Raw genomic sequence first — 15387 nt, 5'->3', positions numbered from 1 at the left:
CCATGTGGTCACCTCCGGGGCAGGCAGGAATCGAACTCATGCAGAAGTGGCTTAAGCTTCTTAGTGCAGTGCTTTAACCTGCTGCGCTACCAGGGAGGGCCCCAGAAATCCTTTTTTTAAGACCTGTTTTAGGCTTGCTCTTTGGAAGTGTACAGATTCTAATACAGACTTAATTAACTCCTATTTCCATGCCAGTACCATCATGCCTAGCATCATGGTGAAAGAATGAGAGACCAGTGATTTGGGAGTATGGGATGTATAATAGACTTTCACTAAGAAAATAATAACATTTCTTAGGTCCTTTTGTTTTGTAGTAGTATCTTACCATAGGCATTTCTCATCTGGAAATACAACGTTGACTAGAAAGCAAAATATTTTAGATCTAGAATATCTTGGTCCTGTTGAATGTTACATTATCTCTTACTTTTGTAGAGACGCTCTCCTGGTCTGCGTTCTGACTCTTTGGAACAGAGCTTAAGGATCACTGTTGGTAATGACCACTTCTGTGTTGGTATACCCGAACGGCGGCGGCTAAGTGATCGACTTGGATCACCTGTGGATAATCTGGAGGCTGTGGAGAGGTAGGCTTTACCCTTCTCTGAAAAATGGCACACTGTTGAAATTGCTAAAAATAGAATTGTTGTTTTCTCAATGTTGTCTTTTGGGAGAAGGATGCTAGCACTGAAATTATGTCCTCTATACAAAGGATGATATTGGTAAAGGCTTTCTGAGTAGGAAGAATATATTGATATACCTTCTTTTGCATAAGAATTCATAGAAGGGAAGACATTAGTTTAGCAGATCGCTTGGTCTGGATGAAAAAGGACAACTGAAGGGACAGAAACAGAGTCCTCATGTTAAATATAGCTGTGATGATATAACGATTCTAAACTACAATTACTAAAGTTTACTTAACATTAAATGGGGAAAAATGGAAATCTTTTTTAAATGGTCTTTCAGCTTATAAGTTTTGAAATTGAGAATCAGAAAAGGCTTAGCTAAATTTATGTGTAAATTTTTAATATGTGTGTCTGTATTAAAAATATAAATGTTATTTATTTAAAATTAAAAAAAAAAGATGATTCATAGAGAACTGGGGTACAGGCCAGAGGTGCAGGGGCGGCAAGAGGCTTCACCAGAGACGGAGTAGGGAGCAGAACAGGCAAATTGATGAAGTACACTGCTGAGGGGAGCAGTGGGCGGGTCAGGAGAGGTCTGCCACGCCATGTGGGTCACCTCTGGGGCGGGGATCGAACTCTCACTGAAGGAGCTGTGGTCAACTTGTGGTACTGTGTCCTAACTCATTGCGCAGCCAGGGAGGGCCTAAACTTTATTTTTTTGAAGATTTATTTATACATACAGAACTGGGGTACATGCCAGAGGTGCCTGGGGGTGGTGAGAGGATTCACTAGAGACAGAGTGGGGAGCAGAAAAGGCAGATTGACTGAAATACACTGCTGAGGGGAGCAGCAGGGAGGTCAGCAGAGGTTCAGGAGAGGTCTGCCATACCATGTGAGTCACCCCCCTTGCTGGGGATTGAGCTCGTGCTGGAGTGGCTGTGATAGCTTCATAATGCTGTGCTTTAACCTGCTGAACCACCAGAGAGGGCCCAATATAAACTTTAATAGAAAGTTAGACATGTTTAAGTTCTATTTTACAATACAACTATTGAGTACTGAGAAAAGCCAGAAACATTCTACAGCTCATTAAATGTATATTTCATGTATTAGAAAATATGGGAAGTCGCATTAGTTTTTACCTCACAAATGTAAAAATTAAATACAAGAGTGTGGACAATGTGCATCTGAGAGCTGAAATTTGTGTCATGGTCTTGGCATGGCATTGGAAGTTTTCACTAACGATCACTAGTAACAGTGAGTCAGTAATCTTTCAAAGTGACTCTGTCTATGCATAGCATAAGCAGGAAGTTGGGGACAGCTGGGAAGGACCAGTACTGCCACTGGTGTATTTACTTCAGAGCTCCAGGCCTGTCCAGTTAATTAAAGCAGGACAGTCCTGGGTCACTTAACACTGACTTAGGAAATGCAGATAGGTGGGCTTAGGCTTCAAGGTTGTCACAGTATCAGTAAATCAGGAATAGCCCTAGCTCTTCTGCCTTTTTTTGGGAGATGACTGAATAGGCAGTCTGAGTATGTGGTGTATGATGTGATTCTCTTCCTTCCTTGATTAGGTTTTGAGATAACTACAGTATTTCCTCTTGTGAGGCCTAGGGTGTCACATCCCTTTTCTGTGTGTGCTTTCAGCAACCAGTTGTCTGTTTTGCATGTGAACTTCAGATAGCCAATTACCTGGTTATAAGTTACAAAAATTAAAATCTTAGTGAGTTTGGGGCAATAGTCTTCTGGAATCATGTATTTCAGAAGAGTCTATGTTAGAGAAAGTGAGATTAAGGTTCTAAAATCCAGGCCATTTTTTGGACTTTTTGCCTCCCACTCATAGGGTTTATGTGGATAATTCCTGTGTACTAAAGCCAGGCCACAGGAATGTTGGCTTCTCTGGACGTTTTGTGACTCCAGTCTTAGTTACACTTTTTGTATGTAGGTATGTGTTTATCTTTCCCTGGGACCTACTATCTTTCTCTTCTTTGATTGACTGTTAGACTTTATATCAGGCTTGGGGTATATAGCTGCATGTCAGGGTTGTCATTGACCTCATCTTGTTACCAGCCTTCTGTGTAGGACTGTAACTTACTCTTTAAGAAGAGGGAATGAATAGGCTGTGTGAAAACACTTGGCTTCTACAGTCTGGTAGATTGGGATGTGGATTTGCCTTGTTTATCAAAGTACTCTCTGCACATTACACTTTCATTCATGGAATTCTTACCTTCTAACTTGCCTTGAGAAAAGGTTGAAGGTGTAGAGTATTTTTCACATATGGTTTGCCTTAGGGGAAATCCATTCTTGGGGCATGCTGGGAATTAGCAGAGGAAAGGAATGGGAAGTTGGGGCTTTTAGCATACTTTTTTTCTTTTACTTTAGTCATAAACATTTTAAAAATTTTATTTATTTATACATACAAGAACTGCTGGGGTACAGGCCAGAGGTGTAGGGGGTGGTGGAAAGGATTCACCAGAGACAGAGTGGGGAGCAGAACTGGCAGATCTACTGAAATACACTGCTGAGGGGAAGCAAGACAGGATAGGTCTGCCATGCCATGTGGCAGGTCCTGGCCAACTGGGGATTGAACTCGGTGCTGCAGTGGGTGGTGATAGCTTGATAGAGCTATGTCTTTAACCAGTGTGCTACCAGGGACATCCAAAAAGAGTATTTTAGAAAGAGTTGGACTTCACAAGGTTACCACAGAGAGTCTGACACCAGACTGTCCTGGGCTCCAGCAGATGGGTCCTTCTTGAGGAGTCACTTCTACTATGTCCAGTTCTCTCTGGGGAAGGAGAGATAGGAGGATGTGAGCTTCTAATTGGCAACCTGATTTCTGTCTATATTTACATGATAGGTCATTTTTTAACAGTTTCTGTATTTTCTTTTAGTGTGTGTGTGTACGTGTTTGTACTTTCCTCCTCTTGCTGGTGACTACAATTCTGGGCGGACTTCTGAGAGCCATCACATTTTTTCCTAGCTCCCTATTATTAGGGCTGGATTAGACCTGGGGCTTGTCTGTCATTTGGTGGTTGACATATTAGAGTTCTAGTGGGGAGCTGAAAATGGGAGCATGGGTGAATTTGCTACTGCCATTGAGCCTGTTTTTTCCCTACAGGAATATGATCAGACACTTTGTGGTTGATGCTTGTGGAGTGACTGAACTCATCCATTCTTCCCTGCAATCAGCTGTGAGAATCCTACAGAGTAAAATGTTTTACTCTGCATGTGTTTAACTTTAGAGATTCTTGGTGCACTCTCATTCTTTGTTATTTCCTACTCCATCGATTCTTTAAAATCCTCCTGATTCATGAGGAGAAGATGAGTAATTTGAACCTGGATTCCCACAGGTGGCATTTATTACAGAGGTGTTGATAAAGTTGATGCTGCCTGGTCTTTCATGCAGTTACTCATCAGTATTGCTCAGATCTAAAACTTGGAAGACAGGCACTGCTAGAGGCTAGTAACAGAAGACAACTCTTGATACTCTTAGTCCCAGAGAAAGGAAATCAAGATAAAGAGCCATTTTTTGGAATCTAAAAAGCAAAAGCAGCTACTGAGTATCAACATATCTAACAGGTTTCCTGGTAATACTGATGCTGCTAGCAGCAAAAAGCTAGAATTTGGGTAGGGCAGAATTGTGTAGCCTGGGCTCTTTATAGTCTGCTAGTAATGTCTTCACAGCTTCTGGTACTTTGCATCCTCAATGTCTTGTCAAAGAGATGCGCCTAGGAAGTCCTTGGGGTGAATAGGTAGTAAATCCCCTTCTTAGAGACTGAAGCTGCTGTGGCCCAGGGAAAGGGCCTATGCTAGGTTTGTTCTTGGGCTCCATAATCACTGTCTGTGCCCAGAGATTGTATTCTGTGGCTTTGTTGCCAGATTGTTGCCAGTCTCTTTAGCCTGTCTGGTTTTTTTTTTTAAGATTTAATTTATTTACATATATATGGTATCTAGGATACCAACCAGAGGGTGAGAGGACCCACCAGAGACAGAGTAGAAGGCAGAACAGGTGGATCTACTGAAAAACACTGCTGAGAGGAGCAGTGGGCATGATGAGAGGTCTGCTGTACCATGTAGGTCACCTTCCTGGTGGGGATCGAACTGATGCTGCAGTGGCTTATAGTGCTTCACTTTAACCCGATGTGCCACCAGGGAAAGCCCCTGTCTACTCTTGCTCTTCCCACATCTATTATATTCCGTGGTGTTTGTCTTTCCTCAGGGATGACGTGACTGATGATTCTGTCTTCACTCGAAGCTCCCAGTGCTCTCGAGGTCTCGAACGCTATATTTCGCAGGAAGAGGGACCTCTCAGTCCCTTCTTGGGCCAGCTTGATGAGGATTACCGAACAAGAGCGGCTTTCATGCATCATTCTGACTACCGGGCCCATATGAGTTGTCACGATGAGCTGTTGCGGGGAGCAGAACGGAATCGAGACAAACTGAAAGGCTCCTACTGTGTCCGACCTGAGGAAAGGAGCCGGGAGGCCAAGCGGCCCCGCTACGACGACACGGAGAAGATACACGGCAAGGGAGATGATCATTCGAGCTACTCATCAGCGATGCGCAACTATCGGCAGCGTAGACGAAGCCCGAGCCCGAGGTTTCTGGACCCTGAGTTTCGAGAACTGGACCTTGCCCGTAGAAAACGAGAGGAAGAAGAGGAACGAAGCAGGAGCTTGAGTCAGGAGCTGGTGGAAGTTGATGGTGGTGGCACTAGCTGTCCCATCCCTGGATTGTCAGGTGTCTTACCGGCCTCAGAGCCAGCATTTTCTTTACACCGGCCTGAGGAAGGCTCTGTGATGCCCAAGAAGTCCATTCTGAAGAAGCGGATTGAGGTGGATGTGGAGCCTTCCATGCAGGTCTGCGTATTTCTTCAGGGTTGCTTGGCTAGGCCTCCACTACCTTAAAGCCTGCTTACTGTCTGGGGGTCTGTGTCCCTAAGGGTATGTGGGTAACGTGGGCTGCGACAACATTGTCATACTTAAGGGCTGCAACTCCCAGAACTGTGCAAAGCAGTCTGTCAGCCTCCAGGTGCATCCGTAGAGGGCTCTGTTGCCAGGGGTGGGCTCTCTCTCATCCCTTTTGGCAAGGATGTCGTGTAAGTTTGTTCTCCATGTTGGCTAAGCCTGTAGTTAGAATATAGGGTTTCTTGGGATGAAGCTTAGAGGGCATAGGGGGGAGTCAGTCTGAAACTCTCTCATCTCTCTTCAGAGAGAAGACAAAATGTGTGAGTGGGAGGACACTGGGCCAGAAATGAGGTGCTCCTGACTCTGGAGCCACCTCTGCCACTAAATTGCTGTGTGATATTTTGCAAATCACCTCACCATTCTGGGCCTTGATTTCTTTTCCCCCCTATTTATTAAAGAAATGATCCAGGGAGTGAACTGTCTCTAGGAATCCAAGGTGCTCTGTCAGTGCCTCAGGGAACCCTGGGAGGCTGGTCAGTTAGGTTTTCAGAACTTCCTCTCTGCTACAAGCAAAGCAGCTCCACTTTTGATTTTTTTTTTTTAAGATTTATTTATTTATGCATATAAGAACTGGGCCAGAGTTTCAGGGGGGTGAAAGGATTCACTGGAGACAAATGGGGAGTAGAAGAGGCAGATGCACTGAAATACACTGCTGAGGGTAGCAGGGGGTAGGTCAGGAGAGGTCTGCTGCGCCATGTGGGTCACCTCCCTGTCTTCAGATAACTTCATAGTGCTGTGCTTTAAGCTGTTGTGCCACCACAGAGGCCCACTTTTTTTTTTTTTTTCCCAATCATTGTTTGTTTTTACATCATTTTGTGCCTTTTCCATCCCCATGGGCTTCCCATCATCAAATCACCCATGTGGGCCCCACTTTTAATGTTTTTCTTTTGGTGATTCATAGAAAAGAAAACGAGCTTGGAGCATCTTTCAGAACTTTGTATCAGTTTCCTTGATGAGGTTTACAATAAATAGGCAAAAGTAAGGTTTTTACCCATTGTACCTTATTTTCTCTGCTATAGCAAGAACATCTGGAGAGAAGAGTACCCAAATTCTGAACCTGACTATAGGTTCACTGTCTTTTTTTTTTTTCAAACTTATTTATTTATGCATACAGAACTGGGGTACAGGCCAAAGGTACAAGGGTGGCAAGAGAATGATTCACCAGAGACAGTGGGGTACAGAACAGGCCAACTGAGGAAGTACACTGCTGAGGGGGGCAGTGGGCGAGTCAGGAGAGGTCTGCCGTGCCATGTGGATCTCCTCCGGGGCAGGCGGGGATCGAAGTCATGCGGAAGTGGCTTTAGCTTCTTAGTGCTGTGATTTCACCTGCTGCACCTCCAGGGAGGGCCCAGTTCATTGTCTTTTAATCCTTCATTTTCCTACTAATTTAAGACTAAGTATTTATCTCATTGGTATTTTTCTGAGATTCTTTATAAAGCCTAAATTAGTATGTTTGTCTTTTCAGCTTGAGAGTTTTTCTAGCAATACCAGTTCCAGTCAGGATCATCCACTATACTCTGCACACTCATCCCTTCCACTAAGTGGTGCAATTGCTGCTTTTGCCTCAGAGGTTGAAGACAACAAGGGAACTATGGTAGACACTTCCTTGAAGGAAGCTTCATGTAACCCTTACCAATGGGGTCCTCTCCCTGGGCTGCCCAAAGACAGTAGTCCTCTTAGAGAAAAGTTTGGAAGTTTTCTCTGCCACAAAGAGAAATTGGATATGAAGGCTGATGGTCCTGAGCGCCACTCTGACTTTTTACTGCCCCATGAGAGAGCTAGCCAAGATGGCAGTGGATTTTCTCGTATTCTGAGTATGTTGGCTGATTCTACCAGTACACAAGAAAAAAGGCGACGTAGTTTTCCAGACATTGAAGATGAGGAGAAATTTCTTTATGGGGATGAAGAAGAGGATTTAAAGGCAGAATCTCCACCAAAGTCCCTTGGGGTGTCTGAGAGTGAAGTTATGAGGCAGAAAGCAAGCTGCCCACCTTCTCCAATTCCCAGTATAAAGCTAGAATCTAGAGAAGAGATTAACCCGGAATATGCTAAGATTCATGATTTGCTCAAGACCATAGGGCTGGATATTGGAGTAGCAGAGATTAGTAAACTAGCTGTACGTACCCAAGAGCGACTTCATGGCAAGAAGCCATCACGTTCTTCAGCTGATCGTCGTTCTTCAGTTGATCACCACTTTTCAGCGGAACGCTGTTCCTCAGTTGACCATAGATTCTCAGCTGATCGATGTTCCTCTGATCCTCACAGACTGGAGAACCGGGAAGTACACCATAGCAATACTCATTCCCCAGAAGTGTCCCATTCACACCCAGTCTCCCCAGTGGATCCTTATCTTCTCACCAAAAAAAGTCCACCATTCCTAAAGTCTGACCATTCAGTGGGCATCATTGCAGGACCAGATGTGGTTGGCAGTGGGTTTCAGTCATCTGTTGCAGTCAGATGTATGTTGCCATCAACTGCATCCACCCCAGTTAGACTTCCACACCCTGCTTCTTTATCTCAGTTTCATATGCCAAGGGCCTCTCAGTTTGCTGCCGCTCGTGTACCTCCAAACTACCAAGGATCTGCCATTCCCTCTGCCTCATTTGATGCCTACAGGCACTACATGGCATATGCAGCTGCACGGTGGCCCATGTACCCCACCTCTCAAACATCAAACCTTCCTCTCTCTGAACCACACAGAGTGATTCCAGTCTCCAAACAAACTACTCGTAGCCGTCCCAATCTCCGTGTGATCCCCACTGTGACTCCTGATAAGCCCAAGCAGGAGTTGTCAGTGTTAGGAGCAGTTCCTTCTGTCCAAGTGCCTGTCCAAGTGTCTATCCCATCACTCATAAGATATAATCCAGAGAAAATCTCTGATGAGAAGAACCGTGCTTCCCAGAAGCAGAAGGTGAATATTACCTTTTGGTATCTTAAATCTCTAAGTCTTCTTCTTCTTTTTTTTTAAAGATTTATTTATTTATGCATATAGAACTGGGTACAAGCCAGAGGTATAGGGGTGATGAGAGGATTCACCATAGACAGAGTGGGAGCTGAACAGGTAGGCTGACAAAGTACAATGCTGAGGGGAGCAGTGGGCGAAGCAGGAGAGGTCTGCTCTGTCATATGGGTCCCTCCCTAGCCAGGGATCAAACTCATCTGAAGCAGCCACGGCTAGCTTCCTGATGCTGTGCTTTAACGTGTTTCACCAGGGAGGACTTCAGAGACACTGTTTAGAGACTTGGTGTTTTTTCTTTATTTTTCCTTTGAGAACTTATTATTTGTCAGGCCTAATAGTACATAGATCATTACAGATAAGTCCCTATTTTGTTTTTTCTATTATTTAGTAGTAATACATTTGAAAGCTCATGAACTTTAAACTATACATGGATTTAGAGTCTTATGTGATCTTGGATGTATTATGTAATCTTTACTTTTTTAGATGTATTTATTTATGCAAAAACGGGTGTAGGCTAGAAGTACAGGGGTAAGAGGATTTACCAAAGTGAATCCCCAAAGTGGGGAGCAGAATAGGTGAACCTACTGAAATACACTGCTGAGGAGAACAGCAGGCGAGACAGGAAAAGTTTGGTGCATCATGTTGGTCACTTTTCTGGCTGGGGAATCAAACTCATGCTGCAGTGGCTATGGATAGCTTCATAGTGCTACGCTGTAACCCCTTGCGCCAGCAGGGAGGCTCTTACTTAGTCTTTAATAACCTCAGTTTTCTTACTGTAAAATAGAGATACTGTCATACGGATTAAATAAAGTGATATATGTAATGTGTGTCACCCATAACACGTATTAGTTCCTGTGTTGATAGTTTTCCTTTGGACACAACCACTACACTTAGTGGCTATACTAATGTGTATGAGCAAACCGTAAGGCTGTATTTGTAAGTAATTGTATAAGAAGTTATTTTAATTTCTGTTCTTTGGAAAATGTAAGTATCCCAACAAAGGGTTTTGATGTAGATTTTTTTTGCACCCATGCTCTTGATTGCTAAATGTAATCATCTCATCTGTCTCTGAACAAATGTCTTAAAGAGTGGCTATCAATAGCTTTATGTTAATATTAATAGTATAGTGCTTCCTGCATGAAATAGTCCTTTCTGGACAATGTCACTCTGTAAAGAATAATTCTATTATGGAACTTAGATTGAGATGAACTATTGCTTTGACAATTAAGAGCTGTTCAGGCATTTGAATCCTTGCATTCAGATATTATCTTGCATGAGGGATCAGGGAAGATAGGGAAGAATTTTAGCACTGGAGAACTCTTATTATCCTACACTTTTCAGGTTATTGAAGAAAGGGAAAAACTAAAGAGTGACCGGGAAGCTCGTCAGAAGAAGATGTACTATCTCAGAACTGAGTTGGAGCGACTTCATAAACAGCAAGGTATCAGTCACTTCTTTGCATGAGTAGGAGATCAAATTGAGAACTTTGGGGATCCTTAGACAAGTTTGGTGACCAGAAGCCTCACTTCAAACAAAAAATTTTTTAAAGACTTATTTATTTATATATATAAGGACAGGAGCGTAGGCTAGAGGTGCACGGGGTGAGAGGACGCACCAGAGACAAGAATGGGGAGCAGAACAGGTAGGTTAACTGAAATACACTGCTGAGGGGAGCAGTGGGCGAGACAAGAGAGGTCTGCTGCACAAGGTGGGTCATTCCATGACCAGGAATTGAATTTCTGCCGCAGTGGCTGCGAATAGCTTGATAGCACAAGACTGAACCCCTACTCCACCAGGGAGGCCCATTTTAAGTTTTTTTGACAGAGACTTTCAGAAAAATTGAAATAATAGTGATAAGAACTGTCAAATATTCTTCACAGTTCTTAACATTCTGCTATAAATGGTTTCTGATTTGATGGTTTAACTTAATTTTTTCAGCTTTACTGTGGTGCAAATGCAATATAAATTCTGTGGAAAGTTTACTTTGAATTTTGTTCTTTCCTAGTCTAGTGATATGTATGGTATGATACTCATGTGGTAATGGGCAGCAGTGAGCTGTGTAGCTCAGTCATGTTCAGAAAGGTAAATAACTGCTATTCTATAATAGGACTGTTTTTCACTTTCAGTACAATATTCAATAAAATACACGAGATAATTCAACACTTCACTATTGTATTCCATAAAATATATGAGATTGAATACATGTATATATTCAGTAAAATACAGGAGATATTCAGCATTTCACTGTAAAATAGACCATGTTGATGATTTTACTTGACTATCAGGAAGTGTGAGTGTTCTGACAATGTTTAAGATAGGTTAAGTTGAGCTATGACTCAGGAATTGGGTGTATTAATGCATCTTCAAACAGTGATATTTTCAATTTACAGTGAGTTTATTGGGATGCAACTTTATTGTGAGTCAAGGAAGATCTGTGCACTTGATCTGTGTCAGTTTTTGTCCCCCTCTCCTTCCACTATATATTTATATCTATAATTCTTCAACTCTTTAAGAGTAAGTTGTAGGTATGGTGATTCTGTATTCTGAAATAGTTCAGTGGTATCCTAACAACAATTCCACTTGCATAATTGTGGTATTCTTATCAAAATTAGGAAATAAACAGGAATACAACTCTAGATTAGTGATCATATTCATACTTTACCAGTTGTCCCAATAATGTCCAAAAGCACAAGAAAATACAGATTTATGTGTTGTATTAATTTACCATGTTCATTTAGTTTCCTTTAATATATAATAGTTCCTGGTGGCCTAGGGTTAAGTCTCAGTACCATCACCTAGATGGCCCACTGAGATGGCCTGAGGTGGGCCAGGGAGCTAACCTACATGTGGCACAGGAGACCTCTCCAGTGTCACCTGCTGCTCCCCTCAGCAGTGTATTTTAATACATATATCTTCTGCTCTGCTCTCCACTGTCACTGATGAATCTTCTCACCACCCACACCTCTGGCCTGTACCCACTTCTATGCAAAAATAAATAAAATCTTTAATAACAATTTAAAAAAGATTTATTTATGTATACAGAACTAGGGTACAGGCCAATGCAGGGGAATGAGAGGATTCACCAGAGACAGAGTCGGGAACAGAACAGGCAGATTGACTGAAATAATACTGCTGAGGGGAGCATTGGGTGGATCAGGAGAGGTCTGCTGTGCCATGTAGATCACCTCCCTGGCTAGGGATTGAACTGGTGCTGCAGTGGCTGTGGTAGATTCTTAGTGCTATGCTTTAACCCATTGTGCCACCAGGGAGGGAGGGCCCTTTAATAATAATTAAAAAAAATTCTTAAATCTATTTCACGACACTGACAACTTAGAATAGCATTTATAGAATGCCTTTGAGTTTTGGTTTGTCTTGTGTTTCTTTTTGATTAAATTTAAGTTTTGCATTTTTGCATAACACAGGGAAAAAGTTGGCCATAATATCAGACAAATGATTGACTTCATATCAGGTGTTGATTTTACTACTGGTAATGTCAACTTTGAATATTGACTAAGGTGGTGCCTGCTATTTATTCCACTGTAAAATTAATATTTTACCTTTTTTTAATTGATAAGTATCCTAAAGGAGAGATATAATGGGACTATTTAAATATCTCACCATTCCTCAAACTTCTGCCTGCTTACTTTAGCATTCATCAATGTATCTTACCTATGTCAGTTATTAATATGATGGTTGTTAAATAATGATTTTCCAATTTTATTATCACTTATTGACTTTCTGTAAGGAGAAACTTTCTACCATCTCCTTTTCTCCTATTATCTGTATTTGTGTAAATTCACTGATTTTTTCATTCAGGAGGTTGTATTTTATTGCCTTTTTTTTTTTAAGATTTCTTTATGCATACAGAAATGGGGTACAGGCCAGAGGTGCAGGGGTGGCAAGAGGATTCACCAGAAAAAGAGTGGGGAGCAGAACAGGCTGACTGTCGAAGTACACTGCTGAGGGGAGCAGCAGGCGAGACAGGAGAGGTCTGCCGCACCATGTGGGTCACCTCCGGTGCAGGGTTGGGGGGGGGATTGAATTCACACTGAAGCAGCCATGCTTGGCTTGGCTTAGTTTCACAATGAGCGCACTCCTGTAACCTGCTGTGCCACCAGGGAGGGTCCTTATTGTCATTGTTTTTTTGTTCACATTAACCTAGTTTTGGTCAGCCTTTCAAAGTTGATTCTTTGTCCTTTTGATATGTCCCCACCATCTTTATATTACTTTCTTTGGCATGAAAAGATGTTCCATGATGCCTCTTTTGATCCCATTCTTCATCTTTCCTTTTATAAATTCACATAAATAATGAGAAAAGACTGTAACAAAGCCAAATACTCAAGCATGATGATAGCATGGAAGGAACAGAGTGTGGGAGAAAATTTCTCATACCTGGGTTTGGAATCTTTAGAGATGAGGAATTTAATCATTAATCCTGTGATTAATCCTCATTAATTCTTGATATTTGAATTTTGGAATAGGAGATAATATTAGGTGAGCCTGATTTAAAACCAAAAACTCAATGTAGGAGTTGGTGTAATGTCCTTTAATCAGATAAAGTATATGAATGAATGTTTTTTCACTTTCTGAATAATTCTTTGGTTCTCTGAAGGACAGCCACTAAATTCGTAATACCTTTTTGGAGGACACATATACAAAATTGTATATGCAGCTTTGGGGGGTTAGTGGAGCTCATAAACTGTGTCAACAGATCCTTAGCTAATTATACTTACATATCCTTTAATTCCATAAACACTTCACCTAAACCAGTCCATGTAGAGAAAGAGTTTCACTAACTCTTAATAACTTACTTGGGAAAAGAGTTTGTGATCATAAAGGCTTATGAGATCACTATGAACAGTATGTTCTTTGTGTTTAACTTTTTTGTGTTTCTTTTTGTGCTTTTTGAATACTCAGGGGAAATGCTGCGTAAGAAACGAAGAGAAAAAGATGGCCACAAAGACCCACTCCTGGTGGAGGTGAGTCGGCTTCAGGACAACATTATGAAGGATATTGCAGAACTTAGACAAGAGGCAGAGGAGGCAGAAAAGAAGCAATCTGAATTGGACAAAGTAGCTCAGATCTTGGGAATTAACATTTTGGATAAATCACAGAAAACATCAAATGACAGTAAAGAACCTACGGAGAAGCCTGGGAAAGCAGAAAAAACTAAGAGCCCAGAAAAAGTGTTGTCATCCTCTTCCAACAGCAAGGTAACAACTTTTCCATTTCTATTATACCTTTTATATCCACTGATTCTTTGGAAACTTTCTAACTAACCATTTTCTTAGCTTCTTTTCCCAAGCTTTTCTTACTTTTGTTTTCTTAGGCAGAGATCAGATTATGGAACTACACTTCAGAATTTTAATAGTTTCCATTTGCCACATAGTAGAATCCAAAATCCTCAGTGTTCATTCAGTGCCCTCCATGTTCCTGTTCTACATTTACTTTTTTTTGGAAGTTTTTTTTTAAAGATTTTATTTCTTTATTTGCACACAGAACTGTGGTACAGGCCAGAGATGAAGGGGCAGTGAGAGGATTCACTAGACAGAGTGGGGAGCAGAACAGGAAGATCAATGACATACACTGCTGAGGGGAGCAGAGGGCGAGACAGGAGAAGTGTGCTGCGCCATGTGGGTCACCTCTGGGCCTGGGGATCGAACTCATACTGAAGCAGCTGCAGCTCGTTTGCAGTGTTGTGCTTTAACCCACTGCGCCACGAGGGAGGGCCCTGAAAGTTTTTTTTTTAAGATTTATCTATGCATACAAGAACTGGGGTACAGGTCAGAGGTTGGGGGAGAGGTGAAAGGATTCACCAGACACATAATAGGGAGGAGTACAACAGGGAGACTGATGTGATGAAGTACACGGCTGAGGGGAGCAGTGGGCTAGAAAGGACAGGTCTACTGCGTCATGTGGGTCACCTCCCTGGCTGGGGATCAAACTGGTGCTACAATGGCTTCAGTCAGCTTCATAGTGCTGTGTTTTAACTCACTGTGCCACTCCGGAGTGCCCTCTACATGTACTTTTCAGCCCACTCCAGGATGGCTTCTGGCCTCACAATTTTGTATATACCACTTTGGGAATTCATATTTAGCAGCAAAGTCATTAACATGTTGCTAAAATCAGTGAATAAAAATACATTTCAGTTCTCAAATCAGTATTGATAAAGGGACCCACCGTCTTTCTTACCTCAGGTTCTGTCATACTTCTTTTTTTCCTCGGGTGCTGACTGCTACTGCTTAGATTTCTTTGGTGCCCTATTCATTTGTACCAGATCTTTAAATATTTTAGTTATTTAGGGCTCAGCCCTAGCCCAGTTCTCCAGAGTTCTGCTTACTCTTCAGGTGGTTTCACCCACTTTTATGCTAAACTGTCATGTTGACAATTTTCGGTTTTATTTTCTAGCTCAAATGACTCTTCTACACTTAATTACCCAAAGATTAGCCCATTCGAAAATTATTTCATAATAATCTTGATCTTAAAATCATCATAAACTAATCTAATTGTGCTTGTGCTTGATCTGCCCCTAACTCTTTCTGCCTCCATTTTAAGAAATGGCAACAATAGTTTTTATGGCCAGCAATCAAAAAATTTAGTGCTTCCCTCTTCCTCCATGCCAAATCAATTATAAATTTGGCCAGTTTCTCCTGTCAGTAAAACTTAGTTGTGCCCATTTCACTGTCTCTGTTCAAATTCAAGCCACCTTCAATTCTTGTTGTATTGCTATACTCTTTTTTTTTTTTTTTAAAGATTTATTTATTCGTACATACAGAACTGGGGTACAGGCCAGAGGCTCAGGGGCGGTGAGAGGCAGAGTGGGGAGCAGAACAGGCAGATCGAT

General features: G+C 42.0%; 1 protein-coding gene across 1 annotated transcript in view; it reads left to right on the top strand.

Moving 5' to 3' along the window:
• Window positions 1-202: 202 nt before the first annotated feature.
• Window positions 203-15387, top strand: part of ZNF318 (zinc finger protein 318) — a 19087-nt gene continuing 3902 nt past the window's right edge. Inside the window, exons 1-6 of the mRNA XM_012728524.1 lie at window positions 203-217; window positions 433-581; window positions 4837-5476; window positions 7050-8495; window positions 9885-9984; window positions 13461-13756. Coding sequence (XP_012583978.1) covers window positions 203-217; window positions 433-581; window positions 4837-5476; window positions 7050-8495; window positions 9885-9984; window positions 13461-13756 — 2646 coding nt within the window. The remainder of the gene's footprint in view (window positions 218-432; window positions 582-4836; window positions 5477-7049; window positions 8496-9884; window positions 9985-13460; window positions 13757-15387) is intronic.

This window comes from Condylura cristata, unplaced genomic scaffold (genome assembly GCF_000260355.1).
Source record: "Condylura cristata isolate star-nosed mole 26May11 unplaced genomic scaffold, ConCri1.0 scaffold00001, whole genome shotgun sequence".
In the NCBI taxonomy this organism is placed as follows: domain Eukaryota; kingdom Metazoa; phylum Chordata; class Mammalia; order Eulipotyphla; family Talpidae; genus Condylura; species Condylura cristata.
Note: the sequence above shows the minus strand (reverse complement) of the source record. Positions and strands in the feature narration are given on the sequence as shown.